The sequence below is a fragment of the Poeciliopsis prolifica genome, unplaced genomic scaffold (assembly GCF_027474105.1).
Source record: "Poeciliopsis prolifica strain line A6 unplaced genomic scaffold, Auburn_PproV2 SCAFFOLD002, whole genome shotgun sequence".
NCBI lineage: Eukaryota > Metazoa > Chordata > Actinopteri > Cyprinodontiformes > Poeciliidae > Poeciliopsis > Poeciliopsis prolifica.
Genome location: NW_026562377.1, coordinates 10,591,763 through 10,617,865, shown reverse-complemented (window position 1 = coordinate 10,617,865; position 26,103 = coordinate 10,591,763). Strand labels below are relative to the sequence as shown.

Here is a 26,103-nt window from a genome sequence, read left to right as displayed (position 1 = left end):
GTAAATGCCTCATCTCCAACAACAAAAGACAAAAGACCTTTGGATTCATCAGAACTGAAGACTCGTCAACTGGGCTTCATTTAGGGCACAGACAAGAAAAGTGCTTGTTAGACATCCTTTCATTGTATTGAATGGAAATTTGAATGCATTCTGCTTCTTTACATGATATGTTAGCACCTTTATCCTTCAAAAATTAAATTATACTTTGATGATAAATTACATCTTTGAAATTCTACATACAAGTGTTTGAACCCTTTCTATTTCAGTCTGTAGAAACCATTTTCTCTTTTTATTATAGTAAAACATATAAAGGAGATTGGCTTTTTCAAACTGAGACTCATTGGCCTCTGGTCACTTTCTATGAAAAACATAGTTCAGGAAAAGAAAATTGACGACCACCCACCATACATTGCCCCCAATGTAACATCCATTGCACTCTGGATGTTCGGGCCCACCAAACCCAGAGCTGATAAAATTGTGTCTTCTGGTTGTGCTTCTTTCTAGGCTTGTTGTTTGTGTGTGGAGGGTTAGGGTATTGTTATGTATTCCCATTATAAAAGTTTCTACCTACAAAAGGAGGTCATTTGTGGAAAGTGAGGACATTTTTCTGATCTTTTTTAAATTCTACCGAGCTCTACTTTAGGTTTGAGTTATGATGTGAATAAAGCTTTGGTAAAGGCTTTGGTTACGAATGAACTTGGAATGGTTAACATTATGAAAAATGTCAGTCCTTGGACTGTATAGTACAAGGATGTTTGTGCTTATGAATCTTCTCTGCAACTGGTCAAAAAAATAAAAAAGATTTAAATAAAATATGTTATTATAGCGATTTACAGGTAAATCTAAAAATAAACATAAATCTTTACTTATATATGGAATATAAATTGTATCCTTTTTTAATGTACGGTATATGCTTTTGTGATAGTGCAAATATGAATGAGCAGTAAATTTTTTCTTGTAATGTTTTATTTTAAAATTATAAGGTGACAATAAACCATATTTGCTCTTTGTATCGATGTAATTGAAGTAATCATCTTTTTTGTGTTTTAATGTAAAATATATTTGGTTGTGTTGAATTTAAGCAATGAAATACAGTGGGTCCACCCAAACCACAGATCTAACTTACTACAGGCACAAAATAACTTTTTAGTTAAAAAAAGAATTTAACTAAAATATGAACACCCGGGCTTAAAAAATGTGTTTATACATTCAAAATGAATGAATTATAAAAATGAGCCAGTAGAATAACCTTATGAGAGCAGCACAAAGGCCCCTAGGTCACTGTTTAGAACCCAGAGACACTGATCTTTCCTTTACAGGGAGACAAAAATGTTGTGGAGTGTATTTCATGACTACCCACTATAAATTTAGGGGGAAAACAAAACACAATGTACAAGTACACCTGGCTGCCTATTTACCTTTTGAAGTTACTACATTAATCTCTTAATGACATCAGATCCAATATTAACCTCGCCCGGTAATAATTTTAATTTCTAAGCATTAAAGGTGATGCATAATTAAACAGCAGGTCTTATGCTTTAATAATGGCCAGCAGGTGGCACATTTTTGGTATTGTTTACAAATGTGGTCTTTGCTATAAAAAGTTTAAGCAATACTGCTAGAATCACTTTAAATAGTAATCATATCCCAATATTGTTATTGTTTTCAATTATTCATTGAAAACAGGTTTTTTTTTTGCATTGTTGCTGTTTTGTTTTTTATTTTTTTCCCCATCCTGCAATGGTAGCTGCACTGGGCCATGCAAAGCCCTGGCCAGGAGCTTTGTCAGGATGCTAAATGGAGGACCGTGAGTTTAAAAACTTAAAGAGGCAGTGAAATATTAGCCAATGTGGGTGAGGAATGAGTGGCTGAGAAGCGCAGCGTGTCAGTGTTAAATGGTCGGACTCGGATGCATATAAGTTAGTCCAAGCATGAAGGGCAGTGGGACGCTCGCGTGGAAACGATGTCCCCTCCCCTCACCCGCACAAAACGCATTCTCACACGCACAGTCTGTCACCCCACCCACACAGCATTTAAGCAAGAAGCCCATCAGAAACTTGTCATTTCTCTCATTCACTCCGACAGCCTTGAGACACAATGCAGACTTACCTCTGTGTTGTACACCCCATATATCAGAAAGATGAACAGGCCCTGCAAACAGACAAAGAAAGAAAGAGGAGAGAAAGAAGAGGACAAAGTTGTAACTGTTGTTTTCTCTTTTATCCTTTTTTGTTAAATGCATTAAAGAAAAGTACAAAGTTGATTTATGAGTACAGGGAAGGTGAAATGCTGTAAAGATGATGAAGAATTTCTGTAAACTGGACCATCTTTGTAAAGCTCAGCTTGCACTTGTTTCATACCCAGGCAACACAAAGCAACTAAAGGGTGAAATACAAGGTTCTACCTACACTCACTCAGAAAAACAAGCTCAAGAGCTTGTTTTCATTTTATGTTTTTATTAACTGTAAATGCATAACAACAAAAAAAAACACATTCTCCATAGCCTTAATCACCTGCATCAAAAACATTCTTTCAAAATGTGATTAAATAAAAAGCAAAATTTGGGAATTAGACAGAACTAACCTATTAAAAATCCAAAGGCACAAACAGTTACACACAAAGAGAGCAACTCGGAGCCGACAAGACTGGGAGGAAAGCAGAGAAGAAAAGAGGCAAGGGGAACATAATGAAAAGAATAGCAGACAAAAAAAAGATATTTCATGTTCATAAAACTCATGGCTAGTACCCAGGGTCCAAGAATGTCATGCCCTTGGAGACAAAAAAGCCTGCACTTTTGGTCGCAATGAAATTATTATTATTTTTTTCCGTTCAAATCCATTGTGGCATTCATTGAATGTACAAGCTGTGCATTCACCTTCAGGCAAAAATGTAATCCTTTAGCCTCAATGAAAACAGTGGGAACAACAAGCCCTGCGCACTGATTGAACTGTGCCACAAAACATGGACCGAGAAAATATAAAAAAGACAGTTAAAGTCCTAGAAATTTTAAGGCTGATGGACTCACGAGATGCTTGGACAACACGAACACAATGTCAATATGAACTAACTTACTACAGGCACAAAATAACTTTTTAAAGTACATCTCTCCCCTTTCATTGCCAAGTGTTTGTGTTGCTTTGCCAGTAAAAGTGAGGGTAAGGACACATCACGAGGACCGGGAACAATGTGGTCAAAGCATCAATCAAAACAAGTTCACAGTATCCAATTTTTGCCAGAGGGAGATCTCGACGCATCAACATTGACAACATGATTTGGGGGCCCATCCTCAGTGGCCAGATGACAAAGGCTGGCGACGACCTCTTGCTTGACCGACGAGAAGTGGGCTGTGGCTCACCCCCATGAATTGAACTGCCCTGTTTATCGTAATAACAAGTCATACATACATCAAGTCATACATCGTTTTGAAACTGACAGTTCTACTTGTCTCACACATGCAGCAGACTATATGAAATCTGATACTGGCTTTTCTTAAATTTGAATTTTATTTGATAATTGGAAATGCAGGAGAAAATTGTTTCATAAAGAAATAAAATAACACAATGGAGAGATTAGTAAACTGTTAGGACAGCTGGTTAATGAATATAAAAAAAGTTTTAAATCTCTCTGAAGTTTTACATATTTTCTTCCTTTGTAACCACAAACCTCGATGTATTTTATTTGCTGTTGATTCTGACAGACCTACACATAGTATCGTGCATAACTGTGAAGTGAAAGGAAAATGATACATGGTTTTCAAAACTTAAGTGTGACGTGCATTTATATCACACTTGCAGTCTCATTTGTGCATAAATGCTGCATTTTATGCCATCAACTGAGGCAGTAAAGTGGAAAAAAATACAACTAATCATCCAACCCAACCGACCACCACAAAAAAATCACTATGATAGAAAGTAGGGAGTATAATCATTTAAGGTGAAGGTTCCTTCCAGGTTTTTTTTTTTTTTTTTTTTTTTTTTGCTAGTGTATGCTGTTTCAGATTGATCTTATTTAATAAACCTATTGATAAATTGGTTGGCCTTAGAAAAAAACAGTTGCTGTTTCTATAAATTGGAGCAGCAAATAAAAGCTTTCAGGAAACTGAAATGTGTTTGGGTGTTTCTGCGAATAAAAAAAAATCTGATTTGTTTTTTTTTATTCATGTACAGTGAGTAATACATATGTAGCTCTTTCATAAAATTTTAAAAGTCAATCCAGAATATAATAAATGTACTGCTTCTCTCTATAAATGTCTTACTGGACAGATCACATAAAGATGAAAAGATTTTTATTTCCAAATCAAACTGAGACACTGAGCAGTGAAAGAGTGTATGATTAAATTTTTCTTTTTTTTTTCTTTTCTCAAATCAATTTTTAGGTTGTGAGGTAAAATAAAAATAAATAAATAAAAGGTAACAGAGAGTATACAAATTAGTGAGGAAACAGCAAAACCAAATATTTACTCACACAGTTTGAGCCAACAGTTGCTCAATTTCCTCCTATGTTTAGATGCCAGTGAATGCATTTCTTTTCAGCACCTTTTTTCATGATAGCTTTAAAATCCATTACAAGCAGGAGCCTCATTTATCAAGGTTTTTCCCGAATGTTAACTAAAGGTAACAGGGTTTCTGGGATAACATGTTGGAGAACAGGAGTAGGCAAACAACTTCATACAGACCAAGGAACACAGCAGAAAGGTCAAATATATAATTGTGGAAATTCTAGAAGCAGATTAAAAAACAATGCTTTGACCACTGAACAGGAGGGATAACATTGATTCCAAGTCACCTGGTTACAATGGACTAGGACTAGGTTATTAAATTTTGTTTCAACCCTCAACTGGTGAAATATGTCCCCTTGTTTGTGTGGTGAAGCTATTTGAAGATTTTCTATTTAATCTAAATGAGAAACAGCTTTCTTGTATCTGCTGGTCTGATTCTTCTATTCACTAAAGTCAAGAATGCCCATTATTGGAAATATAAATGCCCCCCCCCCCAAAAAAAAAGAAAATTTAGCACGTATGGTATGGATCATAATCATCTACTCAACAACAAGCACATGCATATAAATAGGCAAGTAAGTTTAGGTGCAAACAAACACAAACACTGCTGGGGTAATTTGCAGCGCATGTTCTATTGTACTGCAATAGAGTTGCAATTTTAAGCTCTTTGTTGCAATTTGATTATCATGTTTTTGATCATTGCTCTTATTTGTGATCAATCTTTTGTTGTGCAGCACACAAAGTGAGGAGAACATGCTGCGCATATTAGTTAAAATGATCTTTTAACATCTAATTGAGTTAAAAATAAGATGGATTGTTTAAAATGTTAATTCATTAATATCTGCACTGAAAAACAAACATGCAAGAAAATTGGGGCACATTATTTAAATACCAGAATGTTTGTCTAAACTCAGCCCTGTTTCTTTTGAACTTGGCACAAGATACTGGCCAATTTATGCAAAGAGTGAACACAATTACTATCAAAGTATTGCTACACTGTACATCAAACAGCAAAGCATATGTTAATTTGCTCCCATCTCATTAGCAAACAATTGTATGTTTAAAAAGTTAAAGATAACACCGTGTTGTATCAAAAACATAATCACCCCAGAGAAATGTACTTTGCTGCAATACAACATAAAATAGTACTTGTTTAAATAAGTAAGCAGGACTCTGATTCTCAGAGTGTTGTCCAGGGAAGCAGAAAGAGTAAATTAAAGTTGAGCCGCTGGTTTATTGCAGCATATTCTAAGTCAAATCAGTCAAAGCAATGAATTCTGTAGCTCTAACCTTGATGCTGTTAAAATACAGACTGTTAATAAAGTTAACAACCTCCTTTTGAAAGTTTTCCTTCCCTGTCCTTGCAGCTCACTCTACGTAAAATCGAGTGGAGTCCATTAAATGTTTACCGTGAGCCATTAAGTACAGCTTAGTTTTGCACTAAAAGCTTCATGTTACTCTTTAGTCCTAACTTTGCAAGTGGTGTCGCTAAATTAAACTCATCATCTAAGAATATCCCAAGCTGGACATGAACAAATGAGCAGGTTTTATTGCATATCTGTACTTACACTAACAAGAGAGTTAAATATCAAATATGCAATTTCTTATTTGAACTTAATGCCAAGTGGGCATAAAATTTATGATTACAATAAGAAAGTATGAGAACAAATAATAATTCAGAGTTTATCTGAACAAACCAATGCATGGTCTATCCACCAGTTAACAAAAATGTGTTTTGTTTTCAAAAGCTAAAATCTAACAGTAAGTTAAAGCAGTTGCATTGTTCCAAAAATTGGACAACTCTAGAAACAAAGTAATTCAAATTGCCAAGTGCAAACTTGCCTTTGTTTCTCCTTGGCACAGAACTCCAAATTAATCGGAAGGTAAGTCCAAATTATTTGTTTCTCTCTTACATTTTATGCCAGTTACAAAACAACTTCAGCAGAAACTCCAAAATTAAAAGCAGGCATGACTGATAACATATATACACACTTAAAAATATTTAATTCAGGAGTCTGTACAAAGCACATTTTAGATTCAAAAGAACATCATTAATCATACTTTCTGAACTGGGTTACGACAAGTTCAGATCTGGCACAAAGTCCCACAGATGGTAATTACTGTTCTGTTGCAGCAGAGCAGAAAAGTTAAAAAATTATCAGCAAATATTTTTACTTATATATTGGACCCTTGGTGTGCTACCAGAGCAGAACAGGCTCTTCCCAAAGGGTATTTATTCTATATTTTTCTTCATAAAATCTGATCTGGAAACAAAACATAACTAAATCACTACATCTTTTACATTTCACACCTGCAGCTCTTTGTTGCAATTTGAAGATACACTTCAGAGTTTTAGAGTCAACAACTTAGTGCACAATAAATGATTATATATTCAAAGTGAACGATGACTATACATCCCCCAAAATCTTTCACCTTTCAGCCTCCTCATTTTCAGTTTCCATCAAGCTCTCCAATGGAGTGGACTTAAGAGAGCAGCACTGGCAGGTAAAAATCTCGGAAAATAGTAAGTTTATGACATTGTCCTTGGGAAACAAATTTTCAATGTACAGATATGAAAACTATGATTAAGGGGAGAGGGCAGCATCTTGGCAAAAAGATAGTGACTGACGGGGCAGGTTTTTCTTCTCTGCTACAATATATTGCTTCTGTCATCTAACTGCTCCTTTTTGTAAGAGAGGCAGGCAAAACATTTCATTATATTAAAGTGACATCAGGGAAAGGAGCTTTTTAAAATTGGATTAAAAGTTACTGTATGTTTCTTTTCAGAAAGAAATGGCAACTGCTTAAATTCCGTTTAGGATTAGGATCTGGACAATTTTAAGATGATCATACAGTAGGAAAAAAAAAATTCTATGCAAAAGTATTATTATTATTATGAATTCTGAAATATTTCACATTGGTGAAATATTACTACCAAAGGCATCAATGTATTTTTCTGGAGTTTTGGTTGATAAGTAGCACATCTCCCCCTTCAATATATCATCACAAAAATATTTTCTATGCATCCATTGTTGCTATTTACAGTTCTTAAGAACTGTAAATAGACATCAACTACCATTTACAGGACTTCTGAAAAGTATTAGTTCCACTGGATTTTTGTCAGAAAAGCTAAGAGGTTCTTAAAGAGACGCAGGCCTGTTATGATGATGTGGCTGTGATGTGAGGTGAAATTTCTTTTAGGTTGTATATGATATATCCAGCATTTTTTTAAAAACTGAAGTTAAACTGAACTCCTGGAAAATTGTAAAACAGCCGAAACACGCAGTTTCTTTAAATCTAAACTAAAAACCCACCTGCTTAGAGTTGTTTTTGTACTATAATTAATAAAACACTAACCAGCATTCTGATGTGTAAATGACAGCACTTGGAAAAATGGTCTCAGCTGTTGACTTTTGTGTTTTTATGATGTAAAGCACTTTGATCTGCTTTGTTGCCGAAATGTGCTATACAAATAAAATTTGATTTGATTTTGATTTAAAGGTAATATAGTTACTTGATTGTGATAAGAAAATCCCTGAAATCACACAACACTCCCCTTTAAAGGCTCTTCCACGGCTGCTGTGTCACAAAGCAAAGATGAATGACTCTTCAGTTATGTTTAATGCAATTTCTTTTTTTTTTTTTTTACATTTCATAAACGAAAGGCTTATCAATAAATAAAACGGTTCAATAGTATCAACTTTTATAGACCACATGCTTTATGTTGTTTATAACCGTAACATCTGGCACTCCCATGGCTCAGTGTCAAACTGACATTACACATTGAAAAGGAAATTTTTACAATGTCATCTTTGTGTTGGACCAACAGCTTTATCAAAAGAAATTCAGGACCAAAACCACAACATATTTTTCAAAGAACTACAGAGAGACAAAAAAGACAGATATCTGAGTAACTTAGACCTCCAGTCAAATATGCTAGCCCAAATTCAAACACACAGAGACACTTTTCACAAATAGAGCTATCTGCGTCTCTACTTGGCAAAAATGGTGGGGAAAAAAACCCTGCCTTTCCACCTGGTAATCATTAAGAAAATGAGAGACAGAAGAGGTTAAAATGCTGTGATTGAGGGAAAAGAGAAGAAATTCACACTTCTGCACTGGGGCTTGCTAATGTCTCTGACCCCTCCATGCATAAACAGTTTAATTAACATGTATACATAACTCGCACTTTAACTGCTCATGGCACGTCAAATCAAAGTGTCTGTCAAAGCTGTGAAAAAAGGGAGTTGATGGTTTGCAGGTCTTCAGTTCAAATCCAACCCGACGTAAAGTAACTGCTCCAGCTGGCCAGAACAACTGGCAAGAGACACGGAGGCAGAGAAACATGCAGGTATACGAGTAACCTGGCACTCTGCAGGGTTAAAAAGGCAAATACCTACAATAAAAACTGAAATACCTAGGCTTGCATAAGAAGGCCAGAAGGTAAGATGGAAAGATGCTTATAGCGGGAAAATGAATCGCAGCGCATTTTTCTCGGGATTCTAAAACATCTGTTGATTTAAGGTTCTCAGAAGGAATTGAGTTTGGCAGATATTATTAGTACATTATAAGACACCATGCTCCTCTTGCACGCAATCTTTTGTTTAAATCAATATTTGATCAGTCTGTCAGAAAATCAAAAGCCGATTATTTGTCCAAACAATGGAAATAAATATGTAAACACTGTTTTTAAGGTTGTGCTCATAGAAACAAGAGTAGAAATTGGAACTAAAAGAGGAGAACTAAAGTTATCTATGTTCAGTGTCAGTGACCTGTTGGAAAATAAAATAGTCCCAAGGAAAACTTCTCTGTCTATTCAAGCTGCTTAAACTATCAACTAATCAAGTCTATCAGTACGGCACATTTCAGAAACAAGTCAGTTCAACATCCTTTATAACAAAAACACAAAAATAATCATTCCTAAAATCATCACACAGTCGCCAATTGAGAACCAGTAATAAACATTTCCACTGTTTGTCCAGTGCCATAATCAGAATTATTAATACACATCAAATATGTTGATCAATGTTCCAGTGATTATAGGTCAAAAGCAACTCAAGTGGGTTTGCAGCCTTGATTTAAATGAACTCAGCTGTTTTCAAGTTTTCTGGAAGTTTATTCAACTAGAATCCATCCGAGGATAACAGGAAAGGAAAACACAGTAAACTGAAGCTGCTCTCTTTGATCGGGTCCAGCTTTCAACCTCTGTCTGCCATGTAGCCTCCTGGGATTGAAAATAGCCACAGCTTTTTAAAAAATTTCAAGCTAAGATAAGGGGTTTGGTTTCTCTTTGGGGATACATGCAGGGATCTGTGTTTACAGTTATTAATGTTACACTCTGCAGAAGACTATGTTAGTTTTTATGAAAAGTGAGCAAATTCACTTGGTCAAGCTAAACTTAATCCTGTGTAAATAGATTTTGACAGTAAATTGGAATTTGACTCGTCCTATGTTTTGCTTTATCATAAATATTGTATTTGTATTTGTTGAAAAATGCATTTTATCCTAATAAGATACTTTTCTGTCTGGATAAATAACAGCTGCACTCATCACTGATATGAAATGCTACAGACAAAAACATTTCTGCTCTAAATCTTAACACTTATCTTAAGATGTAAGACAAAAGTTTTGTTTCTGCTTTTATTCTGCTACACATTATTAAGGAAAGTGGATAAGTTCCTCTTTTGAAATGGTCTTGTAAGATTTCCACTTTCTCTTGATAAGAAACACGGTCAGCTGTGTGGCAAGTGGAGGAGCAGACCCCCAAGCGAACCTGCCTCAATGGGGTACATCAACAGAAGAAAAGTAAGACTATCTACACACACACACATGCATGCACACAGGCAGACTCAGAGGCTATGAAGAACACCGGTACGAGTGTGTGATGGCTCAGGAGAGGAGGGAGAGTTATTAGCTTAGCCCTGAACCACCTACTTAATATAGGGGCCGGCGGTGATCGCTAACAGAGCCTGGCAGAGGTGACAGCTTTTGGCCCTGCTTGAGGAAATCCAATTGAAAAGCAGCCAAGAGGAACAACAAGCTCGAAACAGATGTTGCTCGCTACCACCGGTGCAACTTGGGTACACACAACCCAGCGGTGGCAACCCTTGGTGGCATGGCTGACACACAAACCTAAACACTGGGAAGTGGAGGGTCACAATGACTAGAAAAGTAGCAGAACCTGTTTAACTTTGACACTTACAATTGAAAGTGATGTTGTTTTATTTTCAAATGTACATTAGTGTTCAGATCAGTCTCACAAGCCTATCTGGCTTCCCAAAACATCTCACCACACATTTGAAAAAAACTGTGTAACTTAGTCCAGAAGGCGCAGATGACAGCAGCACTAAGGACATTCAATCACAGAAGTGATGCGTGGGACCGATTAGAAACAACAGACCCTGCGAGAGATCGTAAGAAAATGTGTCACCAGACATCATATTAAAATGAGGGTCACTGCTTCTTCGACCCCTAGACCCCGTTTAGTGACAGTCATATTCCTGGACTGGTATGCATAGTAAAAAATTGCACAAGCAGGAAGTATGAGCTAAGAGTTTAAATAAGTAGCCTGAAGGTAACAAAATTAGCAGCACTATCCTCCACGATCATAAAGTTAGGATTTTGTGCAAAGGTCTGTAAAAAACAGGAATTGACTGCACATATAGAATGTTAAACATTATATCTAGTCATAGAAAATTAAAAATACATAATTCCACAATGTTTGCACCTCTAATATAGCCACCCTCTAGTGAAACAAGATGCTTTAATGAATACATTGCCTGTGGTGTTAATCAGAATGCATTCTTGTTTTCAAACTTTTAACTACTTAGTTATTTTTGTTGTTGTATTGTCTTAGCATCTTATGCTTTTTTGCCATTCTTTTCCACATACACATTCATAACCAGTAATGCAAAATCACAATGAAATGTTCTGACCTAAATAGGGCAAAAAGTGAAATGCCCAATAAAAATAAAGATATACCGATGTGAAACATTTTTTTTGTCCTACTTTATACAGTTGTCTAAAAACTTTAGTTATGAGCTCAAATATGCAATTAAGCCCAAATGTTTACATTGATTATAGAAAAACAACACAAATCAGTGTCTCACATCATAACAGACTAAACATTTTCTGTTTTGTGTCAGACAGGATTAACACACCTATTTCTACTTGCTAAATGCCAGAAAAATGAGTGAGGAAAGATTTATCTTACTTTATCTTTTATTTTATGTTCTACAAACACAGAATTATACCTCTTCTCTAAGCAAACTGTGGACAAACACTGAACAAACGCAACAAACTGTGCTCTAATGTCACGGATTTATAAAATTCTGACAGGCTTACCAGCAACATTTGTAGAGGCGATGAAGGATGCCTTCACTGTGTTTAAGTGTAAGATTTTCAACTCAGTCCCAAAACAAAACCAGAAGATGTTGTGAAGATGGTGCCTGAAACTTATAAGAGTGTGTGACTTTTATATTAGGCCTGCACTGACATGGGATGAAAGGCCACACAGAGAGGATGAAGTCATTCCTCAAAAGGAGCAGAAAAAAAGGCAAATTACATCTTTGAAATTAGCAATAACCCTGTATATCAATAGGAAGATCAACCAAATATTTTCTGCAAGGCAATAATTCTAACCATTCTAAATTCTGCAGTCCACTTCTGTATTTAATTTCTTTAATCATTCAATAACACAATAATTTTCTTGATTTGTGACATTTGGGAAATTCATTTCAGAAATTTAACTGGCCAAAACTAGCTTAGTATGACAGTGATTACATAAAAAGATTATATGTTTTGTTTTTACAGTGCATGCATATTAATCCTGTTTCTAGGACTACAGATGATTCTTTGTAAATGTATGTTAGAATGCTATTTATATTCTAAGTTTTGCATTTTGACACTTTTAATAATTTCTCTGGGGTTTTCTTTGTTTTTTTTTTTTACTTTCTCAAGGTAATAAACATATTTGAATTTTTTTTTATGTGCCTCTACATTGGATAACAAAATGATTCTTTGTGGTGCACCTCAAGAAACATGAGAAAAACTAAATGTTTGCAAATCTTTTTTAAATGTCTGAGGAAGTAACAGATCAAACATCACCTTTCTGGAGAAGATTCCACCCGAACACTAATCCATCAAATGCTCTTCCTCTTTTTGTGCTCCGATCTAGCACTTCACTGGAATCAGAGCACAAAGACTTTCAAATCATCACAGCCTCATTCTCCAATAATAATTGAGTTAAGCAAGGCCAAACATACCTTAGTCATAATAACATTAATTTATTTATTTCTAGTTACTGCTCCTGCAAAAGAGCAAGAACGAAAGAGTGGAGAGAGAGAAAAAAAGAGAGAGAGAGAGAGGCGGAGAACGAAAAGCAGGGGGAGAAATGGGCTAAAATCAATTGTGACATATCTTTATTACTAGTCAATGATAAATGACTACACATTTGCCATCGCTCTGGCATTGTGTCAGTGTGTGTCTTATCGATTTTACATCAGACGGACAAATGTTATTGACAAAGTGCCCAAGAAACAGATGAGCGCTTTATTTTATTTGTTTTAACGTGTAAGTAAGCCAAAATGACACAATAAATCTGATCGGGCTGAGTAGAAGATCTTAAAATTATTTTTAGTTTTGTAGGTATCTACACAAATCAGGCCTATTTAAAGATGTAAAAAAAATAAAGAAGAAAGAACTGGGAGTTATGCTCTGAACATGATCACACTGCACACATGTGGTATTATAATGGCGAGGTTGGCAAAAAAAAAAAAAAAGAGAGAGAGAGAAAGAGATTGAACTGTAAACAAGCTAGCTTTTAAACAAGACAATTTAGGGTTCCGTGTCTTGGATGCCAAGAAAAACACAGCCAGGGAAAGCTGATACAAACTTTTAACACATGGGTCAAAGCAGGAGTCTTTGAACTGTTGCAGCTAGTGGAAAGAGCTGTTTAATTAAAAATACTTTGGTATTCGGCTGGCTTTCCTGGCGCACCTTCTTGTCAAACTGAATGTTATCCCGCCGTCAATCTTCCGATGTTTTTTTCTAATCGTGTAGTTTTCCTATGACAGGGAGGATAAACAGAAGAACAGACATCCTGAAGTACAGCAGCTGGGCCCTGGATGAGCTTGAAGAAAATTACACATGTGCCCCGAGTCGGATACTGACAGGACGTGCTAATTTGATTTCGACGTTTATAAAGAAGTTCTCACCTACCATTACATATAACTATCAGAAGTACCAAATAAGTTTGTCTCCACTAATTATAATTACTGAATATTTAAAATATAAAATGCAAAAAGAAAAAAAAACAACACATGTTTAATTTAACAATTAATTAAAATACATAAAAAAATATTATTTTTTGCAAAGTAGTGAACTTCTGAAGGCAATTGATTGTATTGAAATTTGTAGGAGTAGTAAATAGAGAGCTGAATGCAAATGTACAGTGTATTTTTTTGTGTTAAATAATTGAAAATCATGTATAATTTTTTCAGATTATACAGAATTTTGTATCATGTATAATGCCAGTTTCTATCTGTCTTTCATATAAAGTTGAACATTTTACAGGGCAATATGAAATTATTGTATTAACACTTGTATTCATGATATGAACTTTTAACCATTTATTAGTCTGGCACTAAAAGTATTTCAGTAATTTTCCACCACAGTGCAAATTATAAATAAGCAAGATAGAACTAGTAATACTGAAGAAACATTTAACATGGCAATAAATCTTTATGAAAGACACGGTCCAAATAAGGCTCTTACACCTTCACAGAAAGCAGCTTCCTGTTGAAGCATAGCCCGCTTCTGCAAAAATAGTGCTTCTTGCATTTTCACCTGCAAACATTACTTGTTTGAGGCAAGCAGAATTAGGTCCAAACTAAATTTTAGAAAGTTATTTCTCATCCCTCTGTGGAGGTGGAAGAGGAATTTCCAGACTAAAATATCGCCATTTGTTGGAAATGAAACAAGTTAAACATAATCAGACACCCATGATGGAAAAAAAAAAAAAAAAGAAAAAACTATGACAGTTTGCAGCACCCTCAATTGAAAATCATGAATGGCTTTTAAAAAGGTCAATTTCTGCTAAAAACAGGAAAACATGGTTTTGGTGCAGTTACTGTATTTCACAAACACAGGGCTGAGAGATATGAGTGGCTCTATAATGTACAAAGGAAAGAAAGAATGAAAGAAACAAAGGATCAAAGAGGGAAAGAAAAAAAGAAAAAAAGAGGAAGAAAGACAGAAAGAAAACATCTAATGAACATAATAAGCAGGTCATCAAGTAATGTCCACCTCACAAATATGTGCATTTCATTTACATTTTGTAACATTTTGTGACATTTTCAATCTTTGAAAAAATGCGGGTGTATAAATTTTAATAGCACAAACATGACAAAACAAAACAAACAAAAAAAAAAAACACCCTTTTGCTTTATAGGACCTTTATGAGCAATGTATTATCTTTAAAAGTTTAAAACTAAAATAAATTGGCAGAGAATTTCCACTCTTGCTATTTAGAAAACTGTACAATTAGAAAGAAAAAAAAATTGCAGTAACCTTGTCCATTTGTGAGTATGAATGAGCCGAATAAATGGATCTTATAAGTGGGTCTGTGCCTGGAAACGCAGACCCGCTTTATCCCTGCTCTGAAACGCTCCCTATTCATGCATTTGTCTGGGAGTGCACGTGCAAATACATGTGTGCAGCGCCACCATGACGGCAAGGTGCATCCATCATGATAAGCCGGCAGACTCTGTGACTGTCACTTGCAATCACACTTCAGTACGGTTCAAAGGACTTCAAAGTGAAAATGAATGGTAGTTCATTGACATGAAGACTTCATAGATCTTCGTTTCTGCCTTCTTTCTCACTCTTTTATTTTTTGGAAGAGAGTTGCACTCCCCCAGTAACCCAGTGAGGATGGCTGTATGATTCATAGACTCAGCTCACTATGAATTGTAGAACGAATAACAACAATCGTAAAAACTAAAAGAAATAAAACTGAGATGTAAAGGTTTCTATTTTTATTTTATTTTTGCCAAATAACTAGCATTTCCCATATTTTTGACTAAAAATAAACAAAACACATAAATCAATTGTACACAATATTTACAAAAAATATTTTTAACAAAAAATTGGATTAAGGCTTCTGAGTGTCTGGTACCGAGTTAATTTATCCAATCTATTGTGTTTCTTTAGGACACCATAAAATAAAAACAAAATTGAAACAAATGTGGCAGAAATTTAAGCTTAATTTAGTGAGACAGGACTGCAACTCTTCTCAAAGTTTGTCAAAGAAAATACTCAACATTTAATTAACATTTTTAGTACACCACTATCACTGGAATAAAAGTTTAGAATAAAAAAAAAACTTCAGTGCAAATGAAATAATTGAAAGAAAAATCTAAAACATTTGTTTTTAATTGCGCAAGTAATTTCTTCAAGAGCCGAAATGTCAAACATGACATAATAATGCCAGTGATGCAGAAGCTGTAGCACTGGCAGGGCCTGCCTTTGATCTAGTAATGACTCTGTGTTTGTAAAAACTGTGAAGATCAGGCTACAGGTCTCCCTGCCTCTCTCCCGTCTCTCCCTGCTCTGGCCCAGGCTCTGCTCTCACTCTCCAAGTTGTTTGATTGGCACATGCTTTCACCTAATGAGGGATAATTACTAAGTAAAACAAGTGGGAGACCACATCTGCTCAATGTAAAAAGAAGTCCAGGCCTGGCGCAATCTGTCAGCCGAGGCTCTCTGGTTGTGTGAGCGAAATGGCTTTACCCACCTTCGCTGGCTTCTTGCTCCAAGACAAACCCTCCTCCACAACCCCCTCCTCTTTCGGACCCAGATGAGAAGCAGATTAATAGGAATCAGCATGTGGCTGTAAACACTCAGCGGGAAGAGTGCATATCTGTGTGTGTTGACATGGATAGGAAACGACCTGGGGTATCTGTGGAGGGCAGGCCGGGGGCCACAGCAGGAAGGGCAAAAGGCCAGCGAGGGACGATCAACATCCCAATCAGTGTCCCGCTGCCAGAGCCGTTGTTCTCCATCTCTAATCGTTGCTGTTTTGTTTTCTTTCACACAATGCTCTACTGTACTGGTAGTAAAATATACAGGTAGCCACCCTGCTTCCCAGATACTTCACTGCCCATTAATCATCCCCACATGGGATTTACTCTGGATAAGTGTTTTCTAGATCACTTGTCCATAAATACAAATAACTGTTTTAATTAATGGGACTAGCATAAATTCAAAAAGAAACCTTGTGGTATGTGAAATGGGGAATTTCATTAAAAGAAATTTAAATTACAAATAATAACTGATGAAAATTTTTAAAAAGAAAATCTTATTTTGAAATGAGATGTCTGCTAAAAAAAAAAAAAAACCCTCCTAACTCTACTTTTTAACTCATAATTCCTTCGTTCAAATATCAAATTTTTGCATTAAAGAGCAAATGAAAAATAAATTTTGAAAAATACAAATATATTATCATTGGTATATTCAAAGTTGCAAGTTAACTGAGAATAAAACCACAATCATACTACAAATAAAGTTAATAAAATGCATCCACTGGTGAGACTGTTTTAGAAAAAAGCTAATGAAAATCTTTCCATTGAAAAAAAATTACATTTTAGAAACTATTTGAGCAATGTTTATTTGCATTAAGGTAGATGCAACAAAGACAGACTAGCAACCTGTCCTGGGTGAACCCCGCCTCTTGCCTGGAACGTTAACTAGAGACAGGCACCAGCACCACCCGACCCCATTAGGGTCTACGGTATAAGAAAACAAACGGACGGACGGACGGACGGACGGACGGACAGACAGACAGACAGACAGACAGACAGACAGACAGACAGACAGACAGACAGACAGACAGACAGACAGACCAAAAAGAGGGCTTCACGTAAAGTGGTTCATACTTGGCAGCCATTTAACCTCCAACACCTACAGGCTTTTCTCAACCAGATCTAAGCATCTCCTTACCACCCAGTCACTGAAACAACCACTCTGTTTTGCTTTCTCGGCCTACTCTGACCCAGTTCTCACTAATTACCCTCAAAGTATACATCAAAGACGGGTAAATCCAGGGATCTGTGGCGACGCGGCGGGGTAAGGAAAACCAGGACTATCCCCAACCTATTCACCCCATGCCATCACTGATATGGCTGTTTAAGGTTGTGTGTGTGCGCACACATGCCGAGCAATGTCAGCCAATACAAAAGGCAAGGCGGTGAACTTATAAATAGATCAGTCATTGTTTCGACATGGGTAATTTCTGGTGTCTGAGCAGCAGACACTGTCTGTAGCACAGATTGGAAGACGGGAAGGAGGGGACATGGGAGAGTGAGGTCATGAAGGTGAGACTCAGCTGATTGAATGCTTGCTTGCTAAAATGCATTTGCTCACAAGAATAAAAACAGAGACATATATATCTGCTTATGACAAATGGCAAAGCAGGGAGGATTTTACAAATTAGATAGGCGGTAAGCTAGCAGAACACACTTCCAAACACACAAAAAAATCACACAAAGGTATGGTTTGGCAGGGGCAAAGGGGCTCGTTTGCTTTCTTATGACAAAGTCAATTACTAAATTGAGCTGGCAGGTAATTCTAAGGCAAACAAATGCAGGCAGGTTTAACAGAAGAAGAGGTCTTGGAGGTGGTGGTGCAATGACAGGAATTCTCTCGCCTCTTTTTTTTGGGGGCAGGAAACCTATTATATGCACCGCTTTATTTTTGCAGGCCAGTTTTCAATAACTGATGTTTCCAATAGTATTTCACTCCCTCCAAAAGGGAAAGAAAAAGTCAGGCTTAGTTCATTCATCATATATTCGATTTCCTGCCCTCTCCTTTTACTCCTAGACTTAATATTTACATTGCATAAGAAAATGACAGCTGATCTCATACTTTCATAAGAAGTTCCTGTATGAAAGTTAACATTTAGAGTTAAGCCTCCTTCAGTTAGAAGTTTTACATTCAAACAATATTACAGAGTGCTCTACATAGATTTTTTTTCTTTAAACTAAAGAAAAAAGAAAAAGAAGGAGAAATAAAACGGACTATAAATATACTACTTAAAAACACTGCAACATCCTCATTATAAGTGCCACCTCAAAGAAGCGTACTGGGAGTCAGGGCCGACCTTGGTATCCCGTTTGAATATTGTTTTAATGCCGTGCCTGGTAATTGAAAATGCAATGCTAACAGTGGACTTTTCTTTCTTCTCTTATTTTCTTGGGCAATGAGGATGCAAACAATTTTGTCATGAAACGATTTGTTTGTTTTTTTTAAACCTTGCTTCAGAAGTAACCAGTAACACAAATGAGTCATTTCTTTAAAAAATAAAACACACACACATCAGTTGTATCCCACTGCATTCAAAAAAAAAAAAAAGCACTGAGCAAAAAAATAAAAGATAAAATAAAATAAAGTGAAGCAGGCGGAGCATGCCACATGGACAAAATTACCAATTAAGTGAAACAGGAAAGGAAAACGTTCCTTCTGAATGGGGCTGCTGTTCAAGTTTGGATGAGTCGAAAGAGAGAAACAAGATCCAGAATCTGATGTTTTTATTTGCTCGGATAAATGAAAAGCACTGACTTGAAGTGAATCTTGTTAAAGCCAGACTGTCATAGTTGATGCCCATTGACGTGTACAGGTTTCTTAAGAAAGACATTTCATGCTCAATTCTTCTCCTGATCTTTAAGTAGAAATAAAATTCTACATCATCTTATCTAGTCTGTTTGACTCTAAGACCAAAGACAAGAACACTCACTTGTTTATTAATAATAAAATATGAGCAGAGGTAAAAGAATAATAACATAAAGTAAGATATGGATACCTTAACCACAATACTCTTCATACACAAATAAAATGAACCCTGAGTTTATTGGTGAGCTAAAACTAAAATGTCACTGATATCTGAGAAAAAAAAGTTACTCACATAAGGCCTAATTACAAGTGACTTTACATGTTTGTATACACAAACGTATTAAAGCCACCAACCATCTCTTAGAGTTTTGCTCTAAGCAAGTTCTGAGTGAAAAAAGGGAAAACCTCTTCTTGCACAATCATTTCAGAGGCCATAAAAACATTGCTTACTCACACAACAAATCTTCCATATGGCAAAAATCAATAGGCAGAGCAACACTTTATTGATCATATCTATATCTTAGATATACTCTGATGTCAACTAGCCAAGTCGGGTGTGCATGGGTGTGTGTCTAAATGTTGATATCGGTTTGGTAGTATTTATTGTATTTTAATGCAAATATTAAATTCTAAAATATCTTGGAAGAATGTGAATCAATCTTAAATTAAATTATGGTGTGAAATAGTTTCTTAGAAAAGCAAAAAGTACAACTCAGCTAAAAATAAGTTCTAAAGTCTTCAGCTCAAAAACATAAATGTACTTTGACTTTTAAGTTTAAAATAATTACACACTTACTGGCTTCTTTCTAAAACAATACTTTGCTTTCTCAAAGTTGTTTTTAGAGCTTAATAAAATGATAAATTTCACATCCAGAGGTTTATTCCACCTGAGATTTATGAGAAAACTGAAAACTTTTATTAATTTGAGAAAATACATCTAAATACAACATGATGAAACAGACAAAATAACTTTTCTTATTGATTTCTGTGACTACTCAACTTTTATAAAGGCACAGGGCTGCCCTCCTCAGGAAACAAAGCACTATAACAGAATTAAACCAACACATTTCTGAGTAGCACTTTCCCAGTCAAAGTCAACAACTATCAACAACTTGCTGAGAACAAACATCACCTTAATATTTTCTTTACCAACTGCTCAACTTTCTTCACCTCTCCGATGCTTCCTTTCTTTCTCACCAACATCCAACTATCTCTGAACCTCAAAGTTATTGATAGTTTAAAGTTATGGGATAATAATAGGATGGACACTGCATGGCCAGGAACCTATTATACCCAGATAATAGATGGTACAGGGATTTTGAACGACATTACCCCGAGATTGGATGACAAAGAGTGGAAGAATTTATGGCCTACCCAAAGAGCACCCATTCTTCTCTTCTATCTCTTGCTGATAAGGGAGCAGATGAGGCATGACTGTATTTATGGTGAGGATGTTCATAAAAAATAAATAAAATAAAACAAGTAGTAGTAGGTAAGAGTAAAAAGTTTCAAGCATTCAAAATTCACGCTGTTTATTTTTGATTTAAAAAAAATTAAATAAAATATGACAAGGGTCCATGATTTCTCACATTTAAATGAACTCAGCACAAAAAAATAAGGTCTTGACTGGATTCCATCATTCAGCCAGAATGGCCCAACCTATGACAAGCTGTTCCGAGAAACATTGTCTGATCCGCAGAAGCACTAAATGTAAATGCTACCGGTTGGTGCTAGCAAAAACACTCTTTGGTGTCAATGTTTACAGTTTGAAGATGACAAAAAAAAGTTAGCATCAGGGAAGTGTTCTTCATTAGGTGACAGGAAGCAGAGCTATTCAAAAGGAGAACATATTTTCCAGGACATGTTGGGGTGCATCTGCACTTCATTTATGCTGTGAGATAGTAAATTAAGGAGTACTGAATAGACAACCCCCAAGTTGTCATGTCTGATCTCCTCCATGAACTGAATTCCAAAGTTCTAGGAGTCTTTTGTAAATCAAAATGAATGTAGACCTCTGGAGAATACAGATTTTACAGTGATTGTTTTGTAGCACACACAATGTGATTTTGTGTCTACTCCTACTATGAACTTTTTAAGAGCCACTGGAATTTGACAAAATCAGCATCTGCAGGTGAATGGTTAAAGAAGCTGGAGATTGGTGCATCTCTAAAGGGTTGTCTGATTTGAGAATGTTACTATAAAGGTACAAGTCTTGCAACTTAAATGACAACAGTAGCTTTTAGCTGCAAAGTAAAAAATGGCAAACATTTGATTGCTGGAATTAAATAAAAACAAAGAATTAGAAAAAATAAGACATCATGATGATCACAGGAGTGGTTCTTCCACTTAAGCAGAGCATAATACAAAGCCTGAATTCTGGACATAAAATTGAAGCAAAATTTAATAGTGCTTTCTACAAGTTCAGAAAGGCCAAAGTACATTAATGCCAGATCAGCTGTGATTTTATTCACTGTAACGTGTTCAGGCAATAACAACGGTGGAGATAGTTTGTAGTTGTAAGGATTGTAGTGGGGGAGATGAGCGAGCTGCATCAGGGAGAGCTATAAGAAAAGGCTTGTCAACATTATCTGTTTTATTGATTTCATAATAAAAGGTTGCTGCTTAAGCTTTGTGTTACTTGGGCTGGGCCCATTGACAATATAACAGCTACAAATAATAATAATTAAAAAAAAAGAAAAAAAAAAACACACTGTTAAAATTTCTTACCAATTTATGGGTTTGTTGGTTTGTCATTTGTTTGCCAGAAATTTGCCTGTCCCAGTTTTATGGTTATATCAATTTAATAATGTGTGTGAATGGTATTTAGTCTACTCTCTAACAAATCGATGGTTGACACTGAAGATGGCCAGGCTGTCTTCAGCTCAAGTGTACTGTGACACTGTAAAACAAAAAATGTCAAAGACAGAGAAAATGGCCAGTGCTAATTCTGTGAGACCACAGCTTCGCTCATTACTAAACTCTCACATAAACATGAGCACAGATGATGAAATTTGCCAAGGTGAGGTAAAAACATTAAACGCTGAACCAGCTTCCTGAGAGTTGAGGAAAAAAAAGAGAAATTATAACTCATACACACTCTGCAGCCATAGTTTTTCTGACATGAAGGAGCAACTGGCCATACTTGTATCAGCACAACCACTAGTAGGGATACTATCAATAAATTGCAACTTAATTCATATTCTGAAATCTATGTCTTTTTTCCAACCACCTTTATCAGCACAAATTAGGCTTTTTCTAGCAGACAATAGCATCAAGTTTTCTTTAAGGTCTTGTCTGCTCTGTCAAAATCAAAATTTTGACCGATTTAGATTTAGTTCTTTAAAGAATACATGAAAGACATAAAATGTTCCACAAGAAAAAGTTATATTTTTTCAACTGGGAGGAGGACAAGTCGTCTTCACACAATTATTGTGACGTCCATGAAACCATGCACAATTTTCCTTTCAGTTTGCAATCATGCATATTTTTTTATTTAACACATAAAATCCCAACAGGATATGTTGGAAGTTTTGGCTATAATGTGATAAAAGTGAACTTTTGCAAGGAACTGTACAGATGACTTCATTCAACCTATTTCATATTTTTAGATTACCGTTAAAGGCTATAAGAAGTAATAAGAGCAACGTGTTTCCTCCATTCCAGACACAGAGCAGGTGCTACCCTGCACAGGGAGAGTGGCTGCAGAGTCTCAACTCCTGCTGAACTTGGATTTGAGTTCTCTGACTCCAATCCATTCAAGGCTAGTTAGTTTGAAGTGAAACCTAAAGTTGTAAACCTCACATGTATATTTTGTATAAATGTAGAGAGATGTTTCAGAAGCCAGATTATAACAGGGTCTCAGTTTCACCTTGGATATTATTTAAGCCCCATGTGAGAAAACTGTTTAAATCTGTTCTCACTCATTGGTACAGTTCTGGCATAAAAGCCAGTTGAATAACGACGTTACCCAAATCACCTGCACAACATTAAATATGGTTGAGTTTGGAGTCTGAACATGCTTGTACGGTTGTTAAAATTAGGTATATGTATCAGTGGTTTACCAAAATGTAAAAGCCCACGAACTTTTCCTTATTACCACTTGGATATTTATTCTTCAGAATAGGGTGTTTTCTGTAAAGTTGAATGTTTCCAGGAAGAAATGTTTTAACGTTTTACATTTTTATTTGCTTTTATCACAGAAAATTCATTGATTCATTAAAAGAACATTGAACTAATAAAAAATTTAATTTTTGTCTTTATACGAGAAAAAACAGAAAAGCTTCGTCACTTTTGTTCAGGTCACTGATTAAAAGCGTAATTAATAAGTGACTAAATCATTTGGTGTCTTTTAATTAATGACCAGGGCCAGACCGCATCGTCAAAAAGAGAAAACATAAAAGATCCACAAAATTTAGAAAAGGAAACAGACTAAGAAAAACAGAATGTAGGATTCAGAGATGAAAAGCTGAATAGACAGAGCCAGTTAGAATTAAACACATAACAGTAATCCATATCAGACATTAAAATGTTAAACAGTGCAATCCTACAACAAGAGCAAAGTAAACCCCTCAGTGTTAATTACTGTCGACGTGGAAAAAATATAATTAGATATGAGAGAGAAACAGAAACTATTTATGGTAAGCAAAGGATCTGACTTAATGATTAGAGTGGAGCTAAGTCCTCTATTGATTTTCCGGTTAAATATACAGCTCAATTAAAGATACAGCTGATTAAAAGATAACTACAACTTGCAAAAGCAGATGCAGAGAAGTGGGGGGAAGGATAGAAATCCAGTGTGGTCTGCTCCAGAGAAAGTGCAACAAAATATGTTTCAAGCTTTCTGTTTGGACAGAAAGTAGAAAATAACTCATAAAAGTGGAAAATCAGGTACCTTTCTTATTAGAGAATGGATGGATATTTGAACATTAATGTGTGTGTATAAAATATCAAACAAAAAATATAAAACAGCAAGAACAGTACAGTATCCATTACATTTTCAAAAAGGGGCTTTGACCATGTGAACAAAAGCACAATAATACTGAGCTTTGAATATAAAAAAGCAGATATAAAATAAAAAGAGCAATTAGAGTACAATTTTCGTGTTAAAGTAATTTTCTTTTTAACACATAGATAGCAACCTTTTCCCCTTTTTACTTTATATTTGTCAATGATAAGTAAAAACACCTTGCTATATCTCGTATCCTCTTCATAGTTGCTAAGTTAATAGAAAACCTTTTTCTTTCTGATTTATAAACAAAATATTGTTTAAACTGCTTAAACTGTGATGTTATTTACAACCTTTGTCTTTTTCCAGCTAATAGTAACAAGCACATGGTTGTTTTAAAGGCTTCACATAAAAAAAATAAAAACTTAGAACAACTACTTCTTATGACATATTACATTATTACAAATCACTATATGGAATTAAATTCAGCCTAATGTAATATATGCAACATTTGTACCCAGAATGTAGTTTTAAATGAGGAAAGAGATAAAACTGGAATTAGTACGGATGGGTATTCTTGGTCAAACTTAGAGCAAGGCTGATTGAGGCCCTAAGCAAAAAATTCATTCAGGGGCCTAATTCCAATTAAGACCAAGAAGCAACACAGTGCTGCTAACTTCTGTTATCATTTCTGTTCTTTAAAAAGTACTGACCTAATTGTGAATTAAAATGTATGACAAACTGTGTGTAGATCAGTTGATTCAAATTATTTATTACTAATGAGCGCAACAGATAAAGTGCTAGTTTTATAAATATATATATTTAATGTCCATTGTGATTCTATAAAGACAATGCAAGGTAAAATGATCAGCTCCATATTTGTTTTTTTTATGTAAATTGTGAATTTAAAAAATGTTTTTTAGCTTACGACACATTTTTGAGCAGGTTTTCCCAACTACTGCAGTGATCTTAAGTTTTCAAAATTCTTTTGTTAAGTGAAATAAAACATGACAATTTTATGTGCCAAGGTGGCTTTAATCAACCATAGAAAAAGATAAAAATATCGCAATAATATTTACAGTTTAGATATGTGTGTAAAGGTTTTTTTAAGCTTAGAGATTTGAAGAAATAGCTATATAAGCTTTCATCATTACTCCAGCTATAGAGGTGTTCCTTTGTATATGAATAACATGTATATTGATAAGTTTGTGTGGTGTCACCGTACTTGGAAAGTGCAGTGTTTATCCAGCACATGTTAAAGTTATATTTATATGAATGCAGGGATAAAAAAGTTCCTCAGCAGAGGACTGCACTGACAGCAAATGAGAAACTAAACATTGATACTTCAATGTTTCAGTTGATGAGTAAATGAAAGGAATTTTCAGAGAATCTTGTTCTCTTGTTTTCTTTTCATTAGAAAATAATCTTAAAATCCATCCAATATATTGTTTTCTTCTTTTTATATTTTACCAATGGTACCACATCAATTTTCTAAATAGATTGTGCAATTATCTGTCTATTGCTGCTTTTTCATTGATTTGTGCTTTTTATATCTGGTCCAGAGACCTTGTACAGTCATAAAAGGAATCTATCCCATGTAAAAAATAATAATAATGAATAAATAAATAAATAAAAAAAACATGCATGAATGTGGGACCATTAAACTTGTTTTTACATTCATGGAGACTTTAACCTTTTCTTGTTAGTAAAAATTAAATGAAAAACTTTTGGATGTGAAGTGTTTCTTTTCTGTAATATCACATTTTTTTAGTCCTCAATGTCTGTTCTAATGACATACATGAGTGTGTATGCATACCTGTAAGGAATTGAGAAGAATGAAGAGGTAGGCCATGACGATGGAAAATGGTACCAAAACTCCAAAAAGCCATGTCAGTCCAAGTATTGGCAGCAACACCAACACTGCTTTCACTGCGGCCCTGCACTCACATGAATACAAGAATAAATCAAATAAGGAAGTCAAACCACACACATG

The 26,103-nt window shown here is 35.3% G+C and overlaps 1 protein-coding gene across 2 annotated transcripts in view; it reads right to left on the bottom strand.

Annotated features, from left to right (window-relative positions):
* LOC129378395 (adhesion G-protein coupled receptor D2) overlaps window positions 1-26,103 on the bottom strand; it is an 80,338-nt gene that overhangs the window by 39,183 nt on the left and 15,052 nt on the right. For both annotated transcript variants that reach the window (XM_055058759.1, XM_055058762.1), the window contains exons 20-21: window positions 25,927-26,047; window positions 2,110-2,151 (exon numbers count right to left, since the gene is read on the bottom strand). In XM_055058759.1, coding sequence (XP_054914734.1) covers window positions 2,110-2,151; window positions 25,927-26,047 — 163 coding nt within the window. The remainder of the gene's footprint in view (window positions 1-2,109; window positions 2,152-25,926; window positions 26,048-26,103) is intronic.